Source organism: Elephas maximus, chromosome 25 (genome assembly GCF_024166365.1).
Source record: "Elephas maximus indicus isolate mEleMax1 chromosome 25, mEleMax1 primary haplotype, whole genome shotgun sequence".
Taxonomy (NCBI): Eukaryota; Metazoa; Chordata; class Mammalia; order Proboscidea; family Elephantidae; genus Elephas; species Elephas maximus.
Window position 1 is genome coordinate 22,152,889 of NC_064843.1, and position 25,988 is coordinate 22,178,876.

Below are 25,988 nucleotides of genomic sequence, written 5' to 3' on the forward strand. Positions count from 1 at the left end.
TTTATGATTCCAATTATACATCCATCCTTCCTTCCATCCCATTTATAATGGGATTCCACTTTGGGTCAGACTCTGTGCTTGATTCTGGGGATAAAGAGATGAAACCAACAGTACCTGCCCCTGGGGGGCTCAGAGTCTATTGGTGGGAGTCTATCTCATCCTTGGTGATGGCTTTCTATTCATCAGAGATGATAACTCTAAGACTCCCATGTCCACTGACATGGCCACCAACCAGATGGTAACTTTGGGTTTCACCAACATGGATAGAGGGAGGAGCCTTTATTTCTGTTTAGCATTCAAATCAGATAGATTCACTCCCTGTTTAGTCCTCTATGGGCAGCAACAGTGCAAGATCTCCTCAGAACTTCTCCGGATGTCCCTCCCTGCCCCCTACACTGGATCCTGGACCCACCTACCAGAAAACAAAATCTCGTCATTGGAAAGGAAGTCTACTATATGTTCCAACCCAAGTCCCATTTTTCCTTCTTTCAGTGACAGCTTGCTAGTTTTTCCTTTGGGGGACCCAATTTTCTGTTTATGAGGGATCCAACCCTAAACCCAGCTCCATGGGAAGCCCATGACCCAAGAAGGCCAATGAGACACAATCCTGGGGCTTTTGCCAGAACTATTATGAAAGTGGTACTCTCTTTCTGCTAGTTTGGTTTTGCTGAAAGATTCTGGGTGCCACCTTTGCTACAACATGGAAGAACCTGCCTGAGAATCAAGGCACACAGGACAAAAGTCATTTGATCACCTGGACCCAGCTATGCCTGAAGCACATATCATCTAAAGGTCCTGGAGACAGTTTTCTTTCTTTTTTGGCCTAAGCCACTTTGAGTTGGAATTTTTATTCTTTTGCAAATGAAAGAGTCCTGAAAAAGACTAACACATTTGGAAGCATCAAGAGTAGTAATGAAGTAGCCATGCTCTACTGGCTTTCAAAATGTAAACGCAGTTTTATTTAATGCCTTTTATCCATCACAGAGTACTGCATCCTTCCCGGTGTTTCCCTCTCCCTAGAAAACAAGATGGCAGCATAAGGCACGTGCACTGTCCACATGACGTCAGGTAAGGTCTCTGGAAACAAAAATAAGCAATAGTCTCCCCGACAGCCCCAAATCTCCTCCCTCTCTAATGGTCAAAGAATGATTGTCCCCCCAAAGCACAACTTGGAGAAGAGAGTGCTTAAATTAGAACCGTGAACCACCCCACATGCCAGTTGAAAAAACCAAACCAAACCAACGACTAAGAAAACCAACACAGGTACAAGAGCATAATACCGGAGTAATGCGATTAGTCCATAAATTAAAAAGAAAAAGAAAAAAAAAAATCCTGCACCCCCCCTTACCACCAGTCCTCCCCCAAATCAGCAATTCCTGGCTTTTGTTCTGTAAGTCTTGTAGAAAAGTCTGGACTTTGAGCCAGCCCTTTTCCCCGGAGTCAAATATTTCCAAAGCCAATGTTGGGTGCCTTGCCTCTCAGGACCCTTGTCTGGCGGAAAGCGCGGCTTCTGAGATGGTCAGCGGATGCGTCTGCTTGCCTGGTGTCAAGGGTCTGTGTGCTCGGTGGAGGGCGGGGAAGGCGCGGGGCCTGGGGGGGCGCGATGCATCTGTGATGCCGGTGGAGATGCCGCTGGCTCTGCTATAAATACTCCAGCTCCAGGGCGTGCCTCAGTGCCTCCAGGTCCGCGTGGCAGGATATCCGCCAGAAAGGCATGTTGTGCTGGAACACAAGACACCCCCCACCAGGTTATGTCCTGCTCTGTGCCTCCCGCAGCCCCTGCACCCTCGCCCAAGGCTTAGGGCGCCTTCTGAGAAGTCACCCACATCAGGCTAGTGTGTAGGTGTCTACCGATCCGTGAGACATCTAATGTTTCTGGCAGGCCTGTATCTAGCCAGGACCACTAGTAGGGCCACGCCACTTCTTTTCACCCAGGGCTAGCTCAACAGCCATCTTCTTCCTTGCTTATGTTGTTATTGTTAGTTGTTTTTGAGTCAATTCCAGCTCATGATGACCACATGTATGCAGAATAGAACTGCTCCATAGGGTTTTCAAGGCTGTGACCTTTTGGAAGCAGATCACCAGGCCTGTCTTCTGAAGTGCCTCTGGGTGGGTTTGAACCATCAACCTTTTGACTAACAGTCCAGTGCTTAACCATTGGTGGCACCCAGGGACTTCCTTGTTATAAAAATCAAACCCAAACTCGTGCTGTTGAGTTGATTCCAACTCATAGCAACCCTACAGGACGGAGTAGAACTGCCCCATAGGTTTTCCGAGGAGCAGCTGGTGGATTTGAACTGGTGACCTTTTAGTTAGCAATAGTAGCTCTTAAACACTGTGTCACCAGGGCTCCCACCTCCTTGCTATAGAACCCTGAATTTCACAGCATCATGACTAGATACAGGTGATGAGCCATGATTGTTCTAAACATGACAATTCCAGCCCTGTTTGCCAGGGGTTGGTCTGGAGGTGGTCATGTGACCTGTTTAAGCCAACGAGGAAGCTGGCTGGGGCTTCTGGGAAGGTTTTCCTCCATGAATAGAGAAAGAGGAGCCTGAGGAGAATCCCTTCCCTCCCCTCCTTCCCTGCCATATATTACTTCCGGTCCTCACTGGCTAACGGATGATCCTTCCAGGCAACAGTGCATATAAACTCGGTTCCTGTGGAGGACCCTGTTCCCTTCGCAGCCTTCCTCGTGTCTGCGGAGGCACATGGGGTCTGATTCCTCCCCAAGAACATGTGCACCAGAGGACAGTGACTCAGCCTGACTGGTGACAGCTGTGTCCCCAGGGGCCTTCCAATGGGTGGCACACACTCATAGGGCTTCCATTAAAGGCACAGATAATGAACCCATCGATAAGATGATTTCATCTTGTGGTAAGTGCTGAGAATTTGCATTCCCACCCCACTTATACTGAATCGGAAACCCTGGTGGTGCAGTGGTTAAGAGCTATGGCTGCTAACCAAAAGGTCAGCAGTTCGAATCCACCAGGCGCTCCTTGGAAACCCTATGGGGCAGTTCTACTCTGTCCTATAGGGTTGCAATGAGCTGGAATCGACTCAACGGCAATGTTTTTTTTTTTTTAATACTGAATCAGAATCTACATTTTAACAAGATATCCAAGTGATTCTTATGTATAATTTCTGGGACCTCGTTAGAAATGCAAATTCACAGCAGGGGTTTGAACGTGAACAAACTGGTTTGAAGCCCTGAATGGAACAGAGGAAGAGAGCAGAAAGCAGCTGGGTGTGTATTTAGTTTTCATAAGTGGGTCCAGAAGCCCTCTCTGTTGTTGTGTGCTGTTGAGTGGATTCTGAGTCATAGCGACCTCAAGTGACAGAGTAGGACTGTCCCATAGGGCTAAGTGACAGAGTAGGACTGCCCCGTAGGGCTTTCTTGGCTGTAATCGTTACAGGAGCAGATTACCACGTCTCTCCTGTGGAGCCGCTGAGTAGGTTTGAACTGCTGACCTTTTGGTTAGCAGCTGAGTGCTTAACCATTGCTCCACCAGGGCTCCTAGGGGGGTGATATTTAAGCAGGACCTGAAGGACAAGAAAGAGGGAGCCATGTAGAGATCTGGGGGAAGAGCAGTCCTGGCCCAGAAGACACAGCAAGTGCAAGGGCCCTGAGGAGGGTTCGTTCTTGGAGTGTAATGTTCATGGCTGCATCACATGGCATCCAGCACAGAGTAAATGCTCAAGAAAGATTTGCAGAAGGAATGAAAGAGGGAGAAAAAATGGGAAGGTGAGTTTCTCAAGCAAAGCCCCCCATGGACAGTTCTTCTATTTTGTTCTGTTGCTTCTAAACAACCCCCAGCTGAAAAAACCCCCCAAAACCCACTGCCATCGAGTCGATTCCAACTTATAGCGACCCTACAGGACAGAGGAGAACTGCCCCATAGAGTTTCCAAGGAGCGCCTGGCGGATTTGAACTGCGGACCTCTTGGTTAGCAGCTGAAGGGAAGCTGAAAACCACCAATTATGGACAACTCATACAGTCTCTCCAATGCCTTCTAGCTGTCCCAAGCTCCACCCACCCTCTTCTCTCCCACCCAAGCCTGCCTTCCCCTGCACCAACTTCAAGTGCAGGGCGGGTTCTGGTGGCCGCCCAGCCAATCCCGGCCCTTTTAAAGTTCATTTTTCTGTGAGAAACTGAGCAAAGGAGGAAAGAAATGCCTAGGCCTCCTCGTCCTGGCCTGGTGGCTCCGGAGCGCCAGTGGATTTATCGCTTGTGGCAAGGCGGAGACAAATGGCCCACTAAAGTGGAGATATTAACAACACTGTCAGCAGGAACCACCCAAGCCCTTTGTCCAGTCACCATATTTCACGCTGCTCAGGTGTCGGCGGCCTGGGCTAATGATTCCCATCCATCAGGCTGGAGAGCTGCTGGGACAGCCCGATTAACAGCGGGTGGGCCTCTGCTTCAGACGCCCTGGCAGAGTGACTTTTAGGGGAACTTGGTGGGGGTGCCCTCGTCTTCTTTGGTGGGTTCAGAGGTATGGGTGGACTATGTTTGAGACCCCTGGCTCCCTCTTCCTCTCCCTGCCTGGCATTTGGAGCAAGCCACAGGAAAGTTTGCATGTATCAGCTGTGTGACTTTAGGCAAGCCATTTAACCTCTCTGAGCCTCAAATCCACCCTCTGTAAGATGGGATGTGACGAGACCCACCTTGCAGAGGACATTTGAGGATTAAATACAATGATGATGATGTCAGTGATGAAGAGTAATGATTAAGGGCCTGGGGTTAGGTTGGACACCCCCGGATGCCAGTCCCAGCCCTGCCATTTGCCAGCTTCGACTCAGACTGCCAGCCGCTCCCACCAACCGCTCTCTCCTCTCCCAGAGGGAACCCCCAATTTTTAGCTGGATGCATGGCTGCTAACAATAAAGGCTGCATCTCCCAGCCTCACTTAGAGTGAGGCAGGATCCTGGGATTATCATCTGGTCAGTGGACCTTAAGGTGCAGTGCCATCTACTAGATCTGGCCGTGCCTTAAAAGGAGGGGTGAGTTCTCCCCTCACCCGCCCTCCTTCCCTCTGGCTGGAATGAGGATGTGGGGAGCTGGGGGCCATCTTGGGCCTCGTGGTAAGAGCAGTGTCCAGGGCTGATGGAGCCACGGGAGAGAATGAGCCTGGACGCCTCCATGCCCCACGCTGCCTTAGCGGCCCTGGGCGGCTTACATTCCTGCTGTCCCAGGGGAGAGAGAAACTTCTTTTGTGTTTAAGATGCCGCCTGGCATCTCTGGCCCCCGCCCAGAATCAATGTGACAGCCCCCACCACGCTCCACAGCACCTGTGGATAATGAACCCAGAGATGAGAAATAAACTGAAGGCGCCCACCTGCCACTCCCCACTCACCTGACCCTCCCCCGGCAGCCAACCCGGCCCTCTGCAGACATTCACATGTCCTGGTTCCTGTCTCAGACCAACGCCCTTCCCCTGACGCCCGTTCCCTCTCCTTCTGGTCTTTGTTCAGATGTCACTTTGCGGAGAGGCCAGCCTTGGCCACCACTTACACTTGCAACCTGCCCCTACCCCTGGGCCCCTCTTTGCTCCTTATACTTATTTTCCTCCAAAGCACTTATCACCTGTGACACACGTGTTATAAAAATTCATGTTTATTGCCTGTCCCCAGCCTGTCCCCTGTGAGGGCAGGGCTTGCCCTGTCCACTGCAGGATCCCTAGTGCCCAGAACAGTGCCAGGCACACGGTAGGTGCTCTGCTAAAGGAGATGACACATTAGCTGAAGAATCGGTGAGAAAGCACCGACCACACAGATAACTGTTTCATGACAAGAGGGGACAGTGGCCTGACGGAAGAATAGGGCAGGCTGGGGAGGGAGTCCTAGGCAGGCCGGCCTGGCTGGGCAGGGAATTTCCCCCTCGGGAAGTGGTGCTGAAAGTGAGGTGAAGGAGGAAGCACTACGAGCTGGGAGGGGTGGGGGGCCTCCCAGGCTGAGGGAACAGAACCTGCAAAGGCCTCTCACCTCCCCTCTCTGAGCCCCTCTCTTAGGACCTTCAGGCCTCCCCTCTCCTTGTGAGTTTTCATTGCTGAGACCCTTAACATTTTTGCATTTCCTTGGGATTTGCTGCTGAGTAGGGAAAGGGGAAACCAGGTCCCCCAAATTAAGCTCTGTGACATTAACAATCCACTTCCCAGGCCCCTCGGTGGGGGTGGCAGGGTCTCTGGGATGCCGTTGACAGCCCCAGACCCAGGACCTTAGCAGCTGTTTCTTTTCCAAGAATAGAGCTGCAGCCACCAGAGCCCTGGCCCTCTCCTCACAAGCCCGCCATCACAAATACGGGATTTTCTTTTTCATTAGCTTAATGCTGTCTTTATTAACTGGGAAGGGTTCCTGGAACATATGAGCAGCAAGAATGAAATAAAACACACACACGTGCACCCACCCCTGGCCCGCCCGCCCTGACGAGCGTCCCTGGGCTCTGAGGAGCCGTCCCAGAAACAATCCAGGGCTACCAGGGGCGGCGGCCAGAGGCCCAGAGTGGGATTTGTGGGAGGAAATTACTCAGGATGCTTCTGCGATTTGCAAATGGGAATGGACTGGCCAGCAAAGAGCCTGGGAAAGAGAGGACCAGGGGCAGAGAGCTGGGCAAATCCGCATGGAAAGCTTTAAAGAATCATGAGGCTGGCTCAAAAAGCTGGAGAGACAGACGGAAGTACCTTCTTTGCCCCTTGCTCCTCTTCCGCACCATCACCAATTACGATGTACACGGCTTTGCGGCCAAATCTCTGCATTATGCGCTCAAAGCAGCTTTCTTTCCCTGCGTACACGGAAGATGAAAAGAGAAAAAGAAGCTCCGTGAGGGCCAAAGAGGGCAGTGAACAGCCGGTGCCGTTGAGTTGACCCTGCCTCATGACGGCCCCATGTGTGTCAGAGTACAACTGTGCTCCATAGGGTTTTCAGTAGCGGATTTTTCAGAATTAGATCACCAGGCCTTTCTTCCAAGGTGCCTCTGGGTAGACTCGAACCTCCAACCTTTAGGTAGCAACTGAGCATGTTACTGTTTGTACCACCCAGGGACTCCCCTACTAGAGTAGACAGAGTTTATTTCCTCATCCCGTTGATGTTGGGTTTGGCCATGTGAATAGCCTTGACCAATGGAATGTTAGGGACCTGGTATGAGAAATGTGTGGGTGTTTGGCTTGACCTCCTTCACTTTTGCCCTCTGCCATGAGAAGAATGTGCCCTGGATGGCCACTGGCCCATGATGAGTTGATATGTGGAGCAGAGCAGAACCTGCAGTCAAGCCCAGCAGACCCACAGCTGGTCCACAGACCCATGAGTGAGAAATAAAAAGCTTGCTGTTGTAAGCCACGGAGTGTTGGGGATGTTTGTTATGTAGCATTATCAGAGCAGAAACTGACTTTTGAAAAAATATACAATCTTTTAGTTAAACTAGGGAGCTGGAGACCAAATTCTTGTTCTGTCTCAACTTTGACTACTTTTAGCTCTCTGATCCTCAGGCTTGTTGTTAGGTGCTGTCAAGTTGACAGTGACCCTTCACGGACAGGGTAGAACTGCCCCATAGGGTTTTCTTGGCTTAAATTTTTATGGGAGCAGATCACCAAGGCTTTCTCCTGCAGGGCCACTGGTAGGTCCTAACCATCAAGCTTTCAGTTAGCAGCTGAGCTTTTAACCATTGCACCGCCAGGGCTCTCTTCATCCTCAGGCTACCCAAGTGGAGATGAAGGGGTACTTTACTACTTCCCTGACGGGATCTGACTCCTCTGACATTGAAACTGAGTCAGTGGGTTAAAGGAAAATTTTAGATGTCCCTGGGTGAAAGATTCCTTTCTTGAAAAATCTAAGGAAAGAAGGTTCTGTGGTCAAATGAAACTTTGGGTTACAACCTTTCTTTATTACAGGACTTAATTGAGCCTCTGATATGCTCAAAGTCCCTGGGTACTGCAAACAATAAATATACTCACTGTTAACTGGAAGGTTGGAGGTTTGAATCTACCCAGAGACACCTTGGAAGAAAGGACTGGCAGTCTATTTCTGAAAAATCAGCCATTGAAAACCTTAAGGAGCAGATCTACTCTGACACACATGGGGTCACTATGAGTCAGAGTTGACTCAATGGCATTTTTTTCCCCAATATGTTCATGTTCATTATGATTAACAATGCTGTTAATTTCTAGTTATTAAATTTTTCTGCCTGACTAAGGCTCCGGGCTTGAAGCTTGTTCTCTGATTAACAAGTATTAGAGAGGTATCAACAGCAGCCTAGCACTAAACCGAGACTCTGTCCTTGAAAGAGCCTTAAAAAGAGAATAATTTTCTATGTGGTTCAAGAACACGTTCAAGGTTATTTGATGATCTGTACCACCTAAATTAAAATCACCTAATGTACCAGGATGTGGGGGGAGCTGCTCTCCTCTTTTTCTTTAGTAACAGAATTCCATGAATTTTTGCTGGGCACACAGCCACTCAGCTATGGACCACATTTTCCAGCTTTTTTTTTTCTTGCAGCTAGCTGAGGTCATGTGACTTAGCCAGGGCCAATAGGAGGTGAGTAGAATTGATGTGCTCCCCTTCTTGAGTCTTGGCCTTAAGATAACCAGGCCAAGACTGGTATCTATTCTTTCTTCTTTTACTGCTTCCCACAAGCTGGGATGACAATGTTGTAGAGACTCAGGTTTGACCATGTGGATGAGAATAAAACCATTAGGGATGATGGACAAATAAAACAGGAAGAGTTGGGTTCCTGGGTCACTCCACCAACCTGGATCACTCACCTCAGTTCTGTTACATGGGAGAGGAATAACCTTTGGATATTATTTAAGCCCTTGTATTCTGGGGTATGTTTGTTATAGCAGCTTCACATGTAGCCTAACACACTTTTGAAAACAATTAAAAAAAAAACAAACCCACTGCTGTTGAGTTGATTCTGACTCATAGCAACCCTATAGGACAGAGTAGAACTGCCCCATAGGGTCTTCAAGGGGCTGCTGGTGGATCTGAACTGCCAACATTTTGGTTAGCAGCAGAGCTCTTAACCGCTGTGCCACTAGGGTAAAAGCTCAGTTGCTAACCAAAATGTCACAGTTCAAATCCACCAGCTACTCCCTGGAAATCCTATAGGGTCCATATAAGTTGGAATCGACTCGAAGGCAATGGGTTCGAAGCTATGATCCTAATATACTTTTCTAGAAGCAGAAGGAAGGCAAATGGGTTGAGAGGGCTGTTTTGGGGATCTGAGTCATGCCTGTGGACAAGTTTGTTAAACTTCCCATATCCAGAATGGAAAGCTAATCCCACCCTCTCTTCCTGCATCATCCCAAGGTCTGGCTTCTCCCTACCTGTCTTGGTTGCACTGTAGATGTTCTCAATAGGAAACACGGAGCCCAGTCCATATAGCAGGACTTTGGCCAGGGCAGGAATTAGTTGAGTAGTGGTGACCAGCACATTGACACAGTTGGGCCTGAGGACAAAGGAGACTGTGGATCAGAACTCTAAAGTACAAAGTCAGGCCTCCTGACCCTGCACCATGAGCCTGGAGTGGGTGGGAATTCTGGTGCTGGCTACGTCATCTCCATATGTTCAGCACAGTGTCAAGCACATAGTAGGCACTCCTGAATTCTTTGTTGGATGGGTAGATGTCTGGATGAATTGATGGATAGATAAAGGCAGGAAGGGAAAGGACGGTGGGGGATGGGTGGCTAAATGAATGGATGGAGGGATGGGTGGATGGATAGCAGGGTGGTCAGTACACTCTGGAGGTCAGCTCCAGGCCAGGGCAGGGCCCAAGGATCCTTGAACTGTTTCTCTCTTTTAAGCCAGTAGCTGCCTGACACATTGAAATGTAATATGGGTGCAAGTCTTTTCTTATTTAAAAAACAAATGTTTACTGCAAGGGCGGTACACACACACAGCTGCAGGGTCCACACAGATAATGTAAAGGAGTGCTATAGGACAAGCATAGGACATCAGGGAGGGGTGGGGACTGGAGTAAACTGGAACGCATATGCCAGTTTGGATCTTTTGAGAATCCAGAAACCTGGAGTTACGTGTGAACTTCCTCAGTGTTTGGGACATGGTGTGGGTCAAATAAAACATATAAATTGTATGGATTCAGCCTGTGGGCTGCCATTTTGTAATCATTCATTTACTGAATCACAAGATTTTTTCATGCTAGCACAGGGGAGTAATTTGTTCTCTGTCCCAGAAGATCTTATTTAAGAATGGGAGGCAATTTACTGGAATGAAAAGAATGAAAGTTGACCCTCTTCTACTCATGACAGCCCATCGGATTACTTGAGATGTCCTATAAAACCGTTAATAGAGGATGGTGCTGTGATTGGTGGGTATATCAGGCAAGAGTGGATGGGACAAGGTGGACTTACGTACAAATATGCCTGGCCTTGATAAATTTCTGCAGCTATCTGCTTGGCTGTGTTCTGAGGTGGCTACTATGCCTTGCCCACCTCTGCTTTATCAAATGTCTGCAAAGTGTTGAAAGTGAGAATTGGGGAGTTCCAGCCCTCTGGCTGTGGAAATGGAGGGGCCACCACCCTAGCCTGGGAGAAAGCTCAGTGGCATGAAGGAAAATGGGGCCTCCGGCTTACCGGGAATTGATGAGGTTTAGTGCCTTCAGGGAGTGGGTCAGCCAGAGGTCGGTCAGTGCTTCCAGTTCGGCTCTGAGCTGTAGCCAGGTCTCTCTTTTGGGAGCACCTATCAAGCCTGTGGAAAAAGGAAATAAAGATGTGGTAGCCTATTTTAGGGGTAGGGAAGGGGAGTCTGGCCACTGCACCCTGAGGGTTAAAATCATATAACACAGAAGGTCAACTTCAATCCAGTGGCTTCTCTTAACCTTAACCTGGGATCAATTCACATAGATCCATCCATCAATCTACCCATCATCCATCCATCCACTGACTCACCCACCTACCCACCCACTCATTCTTCCACTGACCCACCCACCTACCAGTCCACTCATCCATCCACTGACCCACCCACCTACCAGTCCACTCATCCATCCACTGACTCACCCACCTACTCATTCATCCACTGACCCACTCACCTATCCACCCACCCATCCCTCCGTCCATCTACCCATCCACCCACCATCCATTTTTCCCTCCCTCCCTCCATCCATCTACTCATCTATCCATTCATTCACCCACCCACCTACCACCCAGTCCCCACCCCCCCCACCACCTCCATCCATCCAACAAAGAATTTGGGAGTGCCTACTCTGCTTCACAAAGGCAGGGATGCATTTATGTTTATTGTTGTATCTCAGTTTCATCATTCTTTCTTTCTCACCTGTTGTTATTGTTAGGTGCCGTGGAAATTGACTCGACTCATATCGACCCCTTGTGACAAAGTAGAACTGCCTCGTAGGGTTTTTTAGGCCGTAATCTTTTCGGGGGCAGATTGCTAGGTTTATCTCCCGACGAGCTGCTGGGTGGGTTGGAACCACCTATCTTTTGGTTAGCAGATGAAATGCTTAACCGGTGCGCTAGTGGCGCAGTGGTTAAGAGACTGGCCACTAACCAAAAGGTCGGCAGTTCAAATCCACTGGCCACTCTTTGGAAACCCTATGGGACAGTTCTACTCTGTCCTATAGGGTTGCTATAAGTCATAATTGACTCGATGGCAATGGGTTTGGTTTGGATTGGACTATGTGCCTGACGCTGTGCTGAACATAAGGAGATGAAGCAACCCTGCAGACTGTAGAGCTTACACTGTCATGGTGGAGACAGAATTAATAATACAATTAAAAATGCTGATGACTAACATTTATTGGGCACTTATTATGTGTAGGTTCCTGCGCTTTTAATATGATTTATTTCATTTCACTTTTTAAAAATTCTATTTATTTTGTTGTCGTCATTGCTGTTGAGAATATACACAGAAAGACATGGAATAGTTCACAAATTTGCACATCGCCTTTGCACATGGCTCATGCTAATCTCTGCATCATTCCAACTTTAGTATACGTGCTGTCTAAGCATGCACTATTTTATTTTATTCTTACAGCGACCCTAGAGGTAGATATTATTTTTATTTCCATTTTACAGGTGAAGAAACTGAGGCTTTTGAGGTCAACTGACTGGCTCACAATAGGTTAGGGAGGAAATAGCGGATACACGTTTGGCACCCAGGCAGCTATCCTCCAGAGCTTACTCTGTGTCTGTTTCCAGACCTGGCAGTCATTCCCTCAGCCTTCAGGGCCCTTACGATCAAGTGTAGGCTTCATAGCATGACCCCGCCAACTCTTAGCTTATCAATCTCATCTCCTGCATTCCAACCCTGGGGGCCTCCTCTTTGTTCCTTGAAACACCAAGTGTGTTCCTGACTCAGGACCTTTGCACACCCCATTTCAGATCCTCAACCAGTCTCATCTCACCTCTCCTTTTTGCCTCGCTAAATCTTCCACGATCCCCACACAGGCCTCATCTTAAATGCCATTTGTCCTGGAAGGCCTATTCTAGTTCCCCCCAGCCTGAGTCAGGTCCCCCATCTTACCTTCTCCCAATACACTGCACCCCTTCTTCAGAGCACTTCTCACAACTATAATTGAAAACTTCTGTGTGTGATTATGTGGTTGCTGTCTGCCTCTACCATTAGACCGTAAGCTCTATGAGGGCAGAGGCCCAGTCGTCTTGTTCACCACCACGGTCCCAGCCTCTGGAGCAAAGGCCAGGAACATGCTTGGTGCTGAACTGATATTGGCTGAAGGAAAATGAATTCGTTGGGACAAAATGCTGTTCTATGCCTCTGCTACTTAGGGATCTTCTTGACATTAAAGATGCCAGCTGTTCAAAGTCCTCGCCATGTCCTGCTGGCCCTGTATGATTTGAGCCCTGTTGCCACTCTCAACATGCCACTCCCAGCAAGGTCCACCACGGGTCAGCCACTCCCACTTCCTCCCATGCCAGGGCCACTGTCTGCTGGCACAACCCCTCAGCCTTCCCATCCAGGCTTGGCCTCCTTCCCACCTTCCCCAGGTGACAACAGCAGCATTCAGGAGCACTTATCCTGTACCAGGCTCTGTTCCAAGTGTCTTCCATGTGTTAATTCATTTACATAATCCTGACATTAATCTTATGAGCTGGGCAGGATCATTATCCCCATTTTACACATGAGGAAACTGAGGTACAGAGGGGTCAAATAACCTGCTCAGGGTTACACTGGAAGGAGGGCTAGGAAATCAGGCAAAGACAGCCTCTGAACCCATCACTGCCTACCAGATGTTGGCTTAAGCATTTTCTTCTTTTAGCCTATATTTTGCCAATGCCTCTCTACCCAGCACACCCACTAGGGCCCCTCGGTTTGGAATCCTGGCTCTGAGTACACGCCAGACTGGAGGCCTCAGCCCTGCACCTAGCCGGCCTTACGGTGCAGAAGCAGCTCCTGCACAGCCTGAGCCTGCTGGTACCCCACACCTGTGAGCTTTACCACCTGCAGACACCTCAGGTCATTTCCCCCCAGCTTAGGGGAGAATACAGCAGCCCAAAAGCAGCCCTGAGCATTTCCTGGGGCTTCACCTGGATGGGGGCCCGCGTGGCACAGTGGCCAAGAGCTTGGCTGTTAATCAGAAAGTCAGCAGTTCCTTGGAAACCCTCTGGGGGCAGTTCTACTCTGTCCTACGGGGGCACTGTGAGTCGAATTGACTCTATGGCAATGGGTTTGGTTTTGGTTTATGGAACTTGGATGGGGCGCAGATGGCTGCTGGTGGCAGACTCCACCCTGCCTCCCCCGCCCCAAACACACCCTGCTCCTGAGAAATTCCGAGGTGAGCAGGCTGGGCCACCCTGACCAGAGCTCAGCATGTCACTCCTGCAGTCCACAGACTTGGATGTGAGCAGTTGAAGAGACTGGCGTGATGGGCAGAACTGTGGCCTGGCTCTGTGATGCTGGGCAGGTTACTTAACCTCTCTGATCTTGGTTTCTGCCTTCATACACCATGGATTTTAAAAGCACTCACCTATTAGGGATGTTGTGAAAAGCAAGTGAACTATTACATTGAAAAAATCTTAGCATGAAAAATCTTGGCACAGAGTAAGTGCTTAATTAATGTTTGCTGATGTCAGAATGGTACTCAGCACCTGGGCTGAGCATTAGCGCTGCAGGGATGATTAAGACAGAAAATCTGTCCCGAAGGAGCCAATGCAGAAGCAGAAGACACAGGGAACCGAAAGGACTCCCAAGTACAACTGATAGGAACCAGTGATCACAACTGCTACCATGTATTGAGCAGCGCTCACTAGATACCAGGCACGGTGACATGCCTTTTGTATGCATTAACAATAAACCTCCCAGTAACCCAGAGAAGCAGAATTATTTTTATCCCCATTTCACACACTTAGAAATCGAGGCCCAGAGAGATTACGTATCTTGCTTAAGGTCTCATAGCTAGAAAGCAGCAGAGCCGGCAACGACAGTGATTCTGTCCTGTTCGAGACTCTGGATTCTGCCTGTGGCTCTGCTCTTTCTGGGGATGGGGGAGGGAGCCCCAGGAGCTTTTGGGGCCAAGGTGCATATGGCAGACACTATTAGCTGCCTGTTGTTGTTGGGTGCTGTCGATTTTGACTCACAGTGACCCCGTGTGACAGAGAGGAATGGCCACACAGGGTTTTCCAGGCTGTAATCTTTACGAGAGCGGATTGCCAGGTCTTTTCTCTGGCAGAGCCGCCTACCTTTTGGTTAGCAGCTGAGCATTAACTGTTGCGCCACCAAGGCTCCTTGTATAATCTTGAGTAAGATGCTTCATCCAATCCTCAGCTTCCTTACTCTCAGATGGGGACACGAATACTAGAGCCCTCTCTAGTGCGTAGCATGAGGATTAAATGCAGTGAACTGGTATTTACAAAGCTTGTAGAACAGTGCCTGGCAGGGACACCACTCACGCCAGGTGTCACAGTCACAGCACCTGTCCTGGCTGATTTTCCCTTCATCCGAGAGTGTGGCCCAAGCATCGGAGACCCCTGAAAGTGCTGTGTGGAGGCCAAGGACCACGGGAGACAGCCCTTCCTGGCCCACTCACCACCCACGTTGTTCTTATAGGTGTTGTACATCTCCTTCACCCGCCGGTAGCGAAAGGCCAGCTTCCTCATCCAGTCCACGCCGCCATGGACACCGGAGCCCAGGCAGAGATTGGCTCCTGGGGCCGAACTGTGGAAGCCGTCTGCGGAGAAGTTATACGTGCTGGAGAGAAGGAAAAGGGCAGAGGGTGGGAGAAGAGACAGTGTTAAAAAACAAATAAACAACAAAAAAGAGACCACAGACCTGTGGGATCCATGGATGGGGCATAAGGCGTCCACGAACCCTTGGAACATGGCTCAGGATGCTGGAGGTATGAGCTTCCAGGGAGGAGGAGGATCACAGCTTTCATTATTATATAAAAAAAAGACCCATAGAAAATACAATACGATTGTTCTAATAACTTGTTTGCACAGAAACTTACTCTTTCCCACCAAAGATGTCAATGGGTTTATTACACAGTCTCATTGTGATTCTTCCTTCTCAGCCCCCACTCGCCGCCATGGGTGGTGGTGAGCAGGGACTAAAGATACGTGAAATATACTCACCTAGTTAACAGGGAGCAGAACCGTGTCTAACCACAGGGGCAGATAACCATTTCCCAAAGAAGGCAGCATCTATATTTTTTGATGGTTCAAAAGACTTTGATGAAAGGATTATTTAGGAAGTGTAGGCAGGGTTCAGGGCAAGAGGGGATTTTGAATCACCCAGAAACTAAATAAGAAAGAGTCCTTATTAGTGCTAGGTCAGAGGGAACGAAGAGAAGAGATAGTGTTACTAGAGTCCAGAGGGTGAGCTGGAGCCATGGAGGGAGCAGGTAAGCAGTACTCGTGCCCACCCCCATCTTTCTTTCCCCCCTTTTTGTTCTCCTTCCAGAGCCTCCCATTGGCCAAACCCACTGGAAGCCCATTAAGGCATCTTTTGCTCTTGCCCTATAAACATGTATTTTCCTTTCTTTCATATCAAATAGCATATCTGTTTTCTTTTGGGGACCATTTCCGTCACCTGCACAGAGGCCAGGCCAGGCAAAGCCTCTCTCCCTCTCCCTTTAATTTGAAGCTCAAAGGAATTTAAAAAATGGTCAGAGTTGGTTTATCCTGATAGAAGAGTCCAGAAGAAACGTCAATGACTTCCTGCTACTCTGATCCCCAGATGTGCTCTGGTTCACGTCCCTTCTAAGGCCTGACTGCCCACTCTTCCCTCCATTCCATGAGCAACTCCATATCCTTCCATGAAGAGTCCTTATTTCATTTTTTTATTTGTTAAAAGAGGTAGAGTGAATTTCTGTTGCTTTGCAGATCTGTGATCCTTGACCCAGGAAGAAGAGTGTTAGTATAAGAAATTCTGCACGTGGATGGGGACACTTCAGAGCACCACACAAAGCTAATGGCAAATATGGCAGCAGGGAACCAGATGGGGAAAGTGTAGGTGGCTGGTCACTTACAGTAAATTGTGTGTCTGCCGCAGGCCCTCTCACCAGCAGCAATGCTCCAAGCAGGGAGAATGAAAAGAAGAAAACCCAAGTCTCTGGAGAACACCTTTTGTTTCCCTTTACCAGGAAGCTTTGCTATAGGTTTGCAAAATTATGGGAGTATGCTTATAATATTAGTAGTCCCCAGTTACGACGTATTTAAGATGAACCGCACTTACATCTTATCATCAGTAATATGTACTAAATACGGTGTTGTAGCAAGTAATTTGCTAATGTTATCATTCTCAGATGTTTACATGCAGATGTTCAATTTTATTGTTCAAAACGCTGCCGTATAGATTTAGTTTTCTAAACTAAATCAAGGGCTTCAGCTGTTTGAAAACACGTACCCGTGCTTTGCTAAAGTTGATAGGCAGGTTCAGGAAGCAGAGACATGTTACTGCGAAATATATGAAGAAAGAAAGAAAAGGACCATACAAATAACTGTCACTAATTTTCCAACTAGAAACACCATCCTCATTCCCAGGGAGAATACAGATGATCCAGAACCTTCCACAAGTGGAGTTACTCCCACAAATGACAAAATGCCAATGTTGTACAACTCTTCTTCATTGTCAGAGTAACTTTTTATCATTTGTGTATTTTTTTTTGTATGTATTAAAATATATCTGTAAGTTTATATGTAATGTTTCCAACCCCCAAAGATAAAGACCAGATTTATAAAGATACTGATAATAGATTCTGGGAAGATGGTGACATAAACAAATCATCGTCCTGACTCTCCCCCCAAAATACAAGAAATACAACAAGCAAATAGTGCTTTGAGGGACTCTGAATCAGGGAGCAGAGGCAAGCAGCGGGAAACTGCAGACAGGTAAGAATCAACAAATCAATGAGTCCCATATTGCAGGAAAATCATTTCTTCCACTGTCCCTGCCCCTCCCCCAGCCACACAGGCCGCTGGCGGCTGTGAACTGGGGTAATGGCTTAAGAAAAAGAGTCTGCTTCCTTAACCACCATAGCTCCTGCCTGTACGAAGAGAGCACCCGAAGCTTCTGCCCTAAAATCAACAAGGCAGATCTTCCTGGGGCTCCATTTGGAGTATGCCAGTACCTCCCCTACCCAGACACTTTCAGTTGCAAACCTACTGAGAATTGCTACAGAGTGCCCGTGCAGTGGAGTCTGCTTTCATGGTCTCACAGTCTCTACCTGCCTCCCTGCACACCCCATATCGCACGCCTCTGAAACCAACAGGGCAGACCTCCGGGAGAGTCAGTTCTGGTATGTCTGCTCTCCCTTTCACTCAGTGCTGAGGACTGCTGACTGAGGCTGCCGTGTGTTAGGAAGCAGAAGTCTTCTGTGGAGGCTGCACTCACAGCCAATAATCTACTGGGGGGACTCTGATACCAACAAGCAGACCTCTGTGGGGATCTGACCAGAGTGTGACACCACCTCCCCTACCTGGTAATTGTTGGTTGCCAGGCTGTTGCAAACTGCTACAGAAGTCCATTTCAGTGGAGTCTGCTCCCATAGTGAGCACTCTAGCCTCCCTGTGCACCCCATAGCTTAGACCTCTGAAACCAACAGGACAGACCACCCTTGAGATCAGTTTGGGTCTGTCTGCTTCCCAGTACAGTTGGCTCTGAGGACTGCTGACTGAGGCTGCTGTGTGCTAGGAAGCAGGCATTTTGAGTGGAGGCTATACCCACAGTCAATGTACTACAGAATGGGCTCTCGTACCAACAAAGCAGACCTCCCTGGGGGTCCATTCAGAGTGTGACTACCCCTTCTCCCCAACCGGTAACTGCTGGCTGCTGGACTGATACTAACTCCTACAGACGGTTTCCTACAGTGGAGTCAGGAGGTGGGTCACCTAAGTGGAGACTGCTTCCCCAACTACTGCAGGGCCACTGAGGCTCTGAAACCAACAACACAGATCTCTCAGAGGTCCTTCTGGAGAGTGCCAGCCCCTCCTCCTCCTGAAATGGAGGAAAGTCTGCCTGTGCTTCCCCTGAGTGCCAGCTCAGACATAAGCAGCCTCCACAGAGTAGGGAAGGAAAACTTGGGGAAAACTGGAGGGCAGCACCCAGCCCCAAAGGAGGCTTGCTGGGTGTAGGATTTCTGACTAAAAATTTGACTGCAGAAACAGAGAAGGGAAGGAATAACCAGAGAAAGGGGACTGTACCCCCTAGCAGACAGATTGATAAGTACATGATACATCACCTTAGTGGAGTGTCCACTGGTGGTAAAGTTGTTGTTGTTAGGTGGTGTCGAGTTGGTTCCAACTCATAGTGACCCTATGCACAACAGAACGAAGCACTGCCCGATCCTGTGCCTTCCTTACAATCATTGTTATGCTTGAGCCCGTTGTGGTAGCCACTGTATCAATCTACCTCGTTAACAGTCTTCCTCTTTTTCGCTGACCCTGTGCTTTACCAAGCATGATGTCCTTCTCTAAGGACTGATCCCTCCTGACAAAACGTCTGAAGTATGTAAGATGCAGTCTCGCCATCCTTGCTTCTAAGGAGCATTCTGGTTGTACTTATTCCAAGACAGATTTGTTTGTTCTTTTGGCAGTCCATGGTATATTCAATATTCTTTGCCAACACCACAATTCAAAGGCATCAGTTCTTCTTCAGTCTTTCTTATTCATTGTTCAGCTTTCGCATGCATATGATGTGATTGAAAATACCATGGCTTGGGTCAGGCTCACCTTAGTCTTCAGGGTGACATCTTTGCTTGTCGACACTTTAAAGAGGTCCTTTGCAGCAGATTTGCCCAATGCAATGCATCATTTGATTTCTTGACTGCTGCTGCTGTGGGTGTTGATTGTGGATCCAAGTAAAATGAAATCCTTGACAACTTCAGTTTTTTCTCCGTTTATCATGATATTGCTTATTGGTCCAGTTGTGAGGATTTTTGTTTTCTTTATGTTGAGGTGTAATCCATACTGAAGGATGTGGTCTTTGATTTTCATTAGTAAGTGCTTCAAGTCCTCTTCACTTTCAGCAAGCAAGGTTGTGTTATCTGCATAACGCAGGTTGTTAATGAGTCTTCCTCCAATGCTGATGCTCTGTTCTTCTTCATATAGTCCAGCTTCTCATACTATTTGCTCAGCATTCAGATTGAATAGATATGGTGAAAGGACACCACCCTGATGCACACCTTTCCTGACTTTAAGCCACTTAGTATGCCCTTGTTCTGTCTGAACAACTGCCTCTTGATCTATATACAGGTTCCTCATGAGCACAATTAAGTGTTCTGGAATTCCCATTCTTCCTAATGTTGTCCATAATTTGTTATGATCTACACAGTCGAATCCCTTTGTATAGTCAATAAAACACAGGTAAACATTCTTCTGGTATTCTCTGCTTTCAGCCAGGATCCATCTGACATCCGCAATGATATCCCTGGTTCCACATCCTCTTCTGAATCCAGCCTGAATTTCTGGTAGTTCCCTGTTGGTATACTGCAGCAGCCACTTTTGAATGATTTTCAGCAAAATTTTGCTTGTGTGTGATGTTAATGATATTGTTCTATAATTTCCGCATTTGGTTGGATCACCTTTCTTGGGAACAGGCATAAATATGGATCTCTTCCAGTCACTTGGCCAGGAAGCTGTCTTCTGTATTCCTTGGCATAGATGAGTGAGCACCTCCAGCGCTGCATCTCTTTGTTGAAACATCTCAATTGATATTCTGTCAATTCCTGGAGCCTTGTTTTCGCCAATGCCTTCGGAGCAGCTTGGACTTCTTCCTTCAGTACCATTGGTTCCTGATCATATGCCACCTCTTGAAATGGTTGAACATCGACTATTCTTTTTGGTATAATGACTCTGTGTATTCCTTCCATCTTCTTTTGATGTTTCCTGTGTAGTTTAGTATTTTCCCCATAGAACCTTTCACTATTGCAACTCGGGGCTCGAATTTTTTCTTCAGTTCTTTCAGCTTGAGAAATGCCAAGTATGTTCTTCCCTTTTGGTTTTCTATCTCCAGTTCTTTGCACATGTCATTATAATACTTTACTTTGTCTTCTCGAGCTGCCCTTTGAAATCTTCTGCTCAGTCCTTTTACTTCATTTCTTTTGCTTTAGCTGCTCAACATTCAAGAGCAAGTTTCAGAGTCTCCTCTGGCATCCATTTTGGCCTTTTCTTTCCTTCCTGTCTTTTCAATGACCTCTTGCTTTCTTCAGGTATGATGTCCTTCCACAACTCGCCTGGTCTTCGGTCAAAAGTGTTCAACGCATTAAATCTATTCTTGAGATGGTCTCTAAATTCAGGTGGGATATACTTAAGGTCATATTTTGGCTCTCGTGGACTTGCTCTGATTCTCTTCAGTTTCACCCTGAACTTGCATAGGAGCAATTGATGGTCTGTTCCACAGTCAGCCCCTGGCCTTGTTCTGACTGATGATATTGAACTTTTCCATCATCTCTTTCCACAGATGTAGTCGATTTGATTCCTGTGTATTCCATCTGGCAAGGTCCACGTGTAGAGTCGCTGTTTATGTAGGTTAAAAAAGGCATTTGCAATGATGAAGTTGTGGGTCTTGAAAATTCTATCATTCCATCTCCAGCATTGTTTCTATCACCAACGCCATATTTTCCAACTACTGATGCTTCTTCTTTGTTTCCAACTTTCACATTCCAATCACCAGTAATTATCAATGCCATCCTGATTGCATGTTCGATCAATTTCAGACTTCAGAAGCTGATAAAAATCTTCAATTTCTTCATCTTGGCCCACTCTCAGCCCCCCACCATGGGTGATAGTGAGCGGGGAATAAAGATATGTAAAATATACTCAACTAGTAAAAAGGGAGCAGAACCTCATCTAACCACAGGAGCAGGTATCATTGATCAAGAACTCATTCTGGGCACTTTTCCAGAACGTAAGCCACTCAACTGATGACAAAGGGGCTATAATTTTATCCCCTTCATGGCTGCTTGGGAGTCCTGGTGGTGTAGTGGTTAAGCATGAGGACTATTCACCAAAAGGTTGGCAGTTCAAATCCACCAGCTGCTCCTTGGAAACCCTATGGGGCAGTTCTACTCTGTCCTATAGGGTCACTAGGAGTGAGAATTGATTTGACACCAGTGCGTTTTTGGTTTGGTTTATAGTTTTTCGGCTCTAGAATCCCATTTAAACCACCACGCAGTTCTCCCTCTCCATGGTAAAGGTTCCCATCTTGCTAGATAATTTATTCCTGGAAAAGTGAACACTGACTATAAACTTGGCAGATAGCCTGGAGGAGATGCCGAGAAATTCTATCAAGAGAGAGGCCTGTTATGGAGGGCAAGGCAAGGCACCTGGGATGGACAGTGGAGCGGTTAAGAGCTTGGAATTAGGCTGTGGATTCAAATGCTGCCTCCCCACTTACCAGGTGTGGGCAGCGTACCTCACCTCTCTGTGTCTCACATTCCCCAACTGGACAATGGGATGATGATAAAAGCATCTACCTCCTAAGGTTACTGCAAAGGTGCAGGCAGTTAACCCATGCAAAGGATTCACAAGAGGATGTGGCCCCAAATAAGGGACCAGGAAAGGCTGGTTCTTAACTGCTCAGTGAAAAATCAAAGCAAGGAGCATTTGACATGTGGTTTCTGTTGTTGGGAAACCCTGGTGGTGTAGCGGTTAAGTGCTACAGCTGCTAACCAAAAGGTCGGCAGTTCGAATCCGCCAGGCGCTCCTTGGAAACTCTATGGGGCAGTTCTACTCTGTCCTATAGGGTCGCTATGAGTCGGAATCGACTCGATGGCATTGGGTTTTAGGGTTTCTTTTCCTGTTGTTGTGTGCTGTTCAGTTGATTCCAACTCATAGCGACCCTACCAGACAGAGAAGAACTGCCCCATAGGGTTTCCTAGGCTTTAATTTTTATGGGAGCAAACTGCCAGGTCTTTTCTTCTGGGAAGCTGTTGGATTTGAACCTCTGACCTTTTGCTTAGCATCCAAGTGCTTAACCATGGTGCCACTTGGGCTCATTTACTTGGTTCCTAGCACGTAGTAAAAGATCAATAGCTGTCAAGTCGATTCCAATTCACAGTGACCCCATGTGTGTCAGAGTAGAACTGTGATCCACGGGGTTTTCAATGACTGATGTTTTGGACATAGATTGCCAGGCCTTTCTTCCGAGGTGCCTCTGGGTGGACTGGACTCTCTAGCCTTTTGGTTAGCAGTTGAGTGTGTGAACCATTTGCACACCCAGGGGAAAGAACACATTTGGATTATGGATTCTCTCAGCACGAGACAAGAATATTGCTCTAAAGTTCCAAGCCAGCTACTGGGGAAACAATAAAAACGAAGCCCTGGTCACTCACAGCAGTTCCCAATGATGGCTTCCTGGAAAGGACATAATTAACTGTGACCTGAGGTTTATTTACCCCATAAATTGAGGAGTCCTGGCTGGTGGCGAGCCTTGCTCCTTGCCAGTTCTGATTGCAGAAAGGGATTTTCGGAACGGCTAATTAAAATGAAGCAGGCACCTGTCCGCCTATCACTTCTAATTGTGCTGGGTGTTGGAAAGACTCGTAGGGTTCGGCATCAGGAAGTTTTGATTTTTTTTTTTGGAGTAAACTGGGAGACACACCTTGGCAGCAAAGGCTAAGTGAAGTTACAGCGACTGGTCCCATGAATGAAACACTGTTTGGCCTGACAATATTTCTGTGGGCCTAGCGGCGCTGAAAGGAGCCCTGGTGGAGCAGTGGTTAAGCGCTTAGCTGCTAACCAAAAGGTCGGCGGTTTGAACCTGCCGCTCCGCGGGAGAAAGATGTGGCGGTCTGCATCCATGGAAACCCTGTGGGGCAATTCTACTCTGTCCTATAAGGTCGCTATGAGTTGGAATCCACCCGACAGCAATGGGTTTGGTTTGGTTTTAGAGGCGCAGAATTGTGGTAAGTTTGGATCAGCACAGATTAACTGTGGTTCTGTGTTTCTAAAGTTTCTCCAGGGGCAGGCTTGAACCATTTCAGCTGCATTCTTCGGAACGTAATGTTTTGAGCGTTTGAGTACCGTATTTCTGAAATCCATGTCCCAGGAGTATTTTCCCCTAGAACTCAGATGCACCACTTATTAAAGAAAACGTTTTTGAGTATGGGCTGTATCAGTTTCTGTGCTAAATTTTTTTAATAAATGTATCAAAACCTTTGGAGAATGTATACCAAACTCTCAGGAGTCCCTGGGTTGTGCAAACTGTTAAGCGTTCAACTACTAACCAAAAGAAAGGTTGGTGGTTCGAACCCACCCAGAGATGCCTCAGAAGACAGGCCTGGCAATTTGCTTCTGAAAGGTCACACCTTGAAAACCTTATGGAGTAGTTCCACTCTGCACACATAGGGTCGCCACGAGTCAGAATCGACTTGATGGAACTAACAATAACCTCTTAACCAACGATTACCAGATTCATCTGAGAATGTATACCAACTTCTTAATGGTGGTGATCTTGGGATACATGTCAGGAGTGGTGGTTGAAGTTTTTACAAGATGCATGTATTACTTTTGTAAGCAGGGGGAAATATTCTGTGTACAAAGAGTCACACAGAATGTGCAAGACCTCAGCTTCAATGATTTGAGGCGATGCTGAAGAAGGGGGCGGGGTTGTGATTTTTCAGTTCAGTGAAACACAAGTCCCAGTTCCGGCTGGTGCAAGAACATGGCAGCGGAATCACGTCTCTGGATATAACCATTCCTCTCATCCTGACCACCCCCCTACCCCCTCCACCACTTCCTAGTGAAAGACAAGCTTGATAACCAATCAAAAGGGGCATTTTTTGACTCCCCAAATTCCCACCTTAAATCTTGGCCATTGTCATCTGATGAGACGTCGTCGACGTGGATCTGGTCACAGTCCTGTGGGGAATTTAGCAAGAAGAGAAGAGAGAGAGAGACACACAATTTGTTAATCTGATGTAGTTTATAAGAATTGGTTTCATAAGCTGAGGGTGGAATGAGCACTGGACCAGGAGTCAGAAGTCCTGAGTTCTAGTCTGGGCTTTGCTTCTGTAGGTTAGGTACCCTGGGTTAAGTCTCATTCCTTCTTTTGCCTTTGGTTTCCTTACAAACGAGCAGGCTGGCTATAAGGAGAGTGACCATATAATTTATTATCCAAACCGAGACACCTGTGCAAGTGAAAGGAGCTGCTATTAATATTATATTGGGAGGTCAGGTGTAAACAGGGCTGTAGAACCTTTGCTTGCTCATGGTGTTTTCTTGGAATGCTCTTCCACCTTCCTCTTCTTACTGAACCTTGTATTCTCAGACACTGGCTTCTGGAGGTACATCTTTCCCAAGTCCCCCTCTGTGTCCCACAATCTAAGATACTAGCCATCTCTCACTGAGCACTTCCTCTGTGCCAGGCACCACCTCAAAAGCCTGCCACTTAATGAACTCTGATGACATGTTGTTTTCCATCCCATCTCAGTTTTCTTTAGGGAAACACCCCTTCATGTAGTTTAGGGCCATAGGGTGGTGATGACAAAGTTGTGCATATGACTCAGGCTTGACCAATTAGAGGGACCCAGGAGCCCTCTGGCCACAGTGATTCCTTCAGGGGTGAGCATGTGGTCTAAGCCCTACCAATGAGAACCGGCTCTGGGACTTTGGCTAGAACTTTTGGGCAAGAGACTCTCCTTTCACTGGGTTGCTAAATGGTAGAACTAAGCCTGGAGCTGCTGAAGGAAAGCAGATGTGAGAGCTGACGAGAGAGAGGAATGAGGGCCTGATCATGTTATTTGATCCTCTGGATCCAGCAACAACTGTGGCTAGACCACCCCTGACTGTGGTAGGCTGGATAATGGCCCCCAAAGATATCCAGGTCCTAATCCCCAGAATCTACGAATGTTACCTTAGATGGCAAAAAGGACTTTGTAGTTAAGGATCTTGAGATGGGGAGATTATTCTGGATTATCTGAGTGGGCCTTAAACATAATCACACATGTCCTTATAAGACGGAAGCAGAGACAAATTTGAGAAGGCAATGTGATGATGCAAGGACAGATTGGAGTGATGTGCCATAAAGACGGAGGAAGGGGCCACAAGCCAAGAAAAACAGATGGCCATTATAAGCTGAAAAAAAAAAAAGAAATGGATTCTTTCCTGAAGCTTCCAGAAGAAACTGGCCCTGCTGACACCTTGACTTTGTTGTTGTTTGCTGTCAAGTTGATTTTGACTCATAGCAATCTTATATGACAGAGCAGAACTGCCCCATAGGGTTTTCTAGGCTGTAATCTTTAGAGGAGCAGATCACCAGGTCTTTTCTCCCATGGAGCCACTGGTAGGTTCAAACTACCGACCTCCTGGTTAGCAGCCGAGTGCTTAGCCGTTGAGCCACCAAGGCTCCTTAGGCCAGTGAAATTGATTTCAAACTTCTGACCTCCAGAACTGTAAGAGAATAAATTTGTGTTGTTTTAAGCCATTGAGTTTGTAGCAATTTGTTATAGCACCAATAGGAAACTAATACATTGACTCTTGAGTGTCAGCTAGCTTGATCTGGATTTCTGTCACTTGAAACCAAGTGTCAAGAGTGATGCAGTGCCCACTATGGGAACGCCA

The 25,988-nt window shown here is 47.5% G+C and overlaps 1 protein-coding gene and 1 non-coding gene across 7 annotated transcripts in view; both read right to left on the reverse strand.

Annotated features, from left to right (window-relative positions):
• Window positions 1–916: 916 nt before the first annotated feature.
• The window catches only part of EYA2 (EYA transcriptional coactivator and phosphatase 2), a 290,014-nt gene continuing 264,942 nt past the window's right edge, over window positions 917–25,988 (reverse strand). For all 6 annotated transcript variants that reach the window (XM_049869949.1, XM_049869950.1, XM_049869947.1 and 3 more), the window contains 6 exons: window positions 24,229–24,287; window positions 15,017–15,177; window positions 10,590–10,704; window positions 9,324–9,445; window positions 6,681–6,781; window positions 917–1,722 (listed from right to left, as the gene is read on the reverse strand). In XM_049869949.1, the coding sequence (XP_049725906.1) occupies window positions 1,642–1,722; window positions 6,681–6,781; window positions 9,324–9,445; window positions 10,590–10,704; window positions 15,017–15,177; window positions 24,229–24,287 (639 nt within the window). In that variant the 3' untranslated portion in view covers window positions 917–1,641. The remainder of the gene's footprint in view (window positions 1,723–6,680; window positions 6,782–9,323; window positions 9,446–10,589; window positions 10,705–15,016; window positions 15,178–24,228; window positions 24,288–25,988) is intronic.
• LOC126067868 (U6 spliceosomal RNA) lies at window positions 11,882–11,985 on the reverse strand. Its single transcript, XR_007515481.1, has one exon. It is a non-coding gene; the product is annotated as a U6 spliceosomal RNA (small nuclear RNA).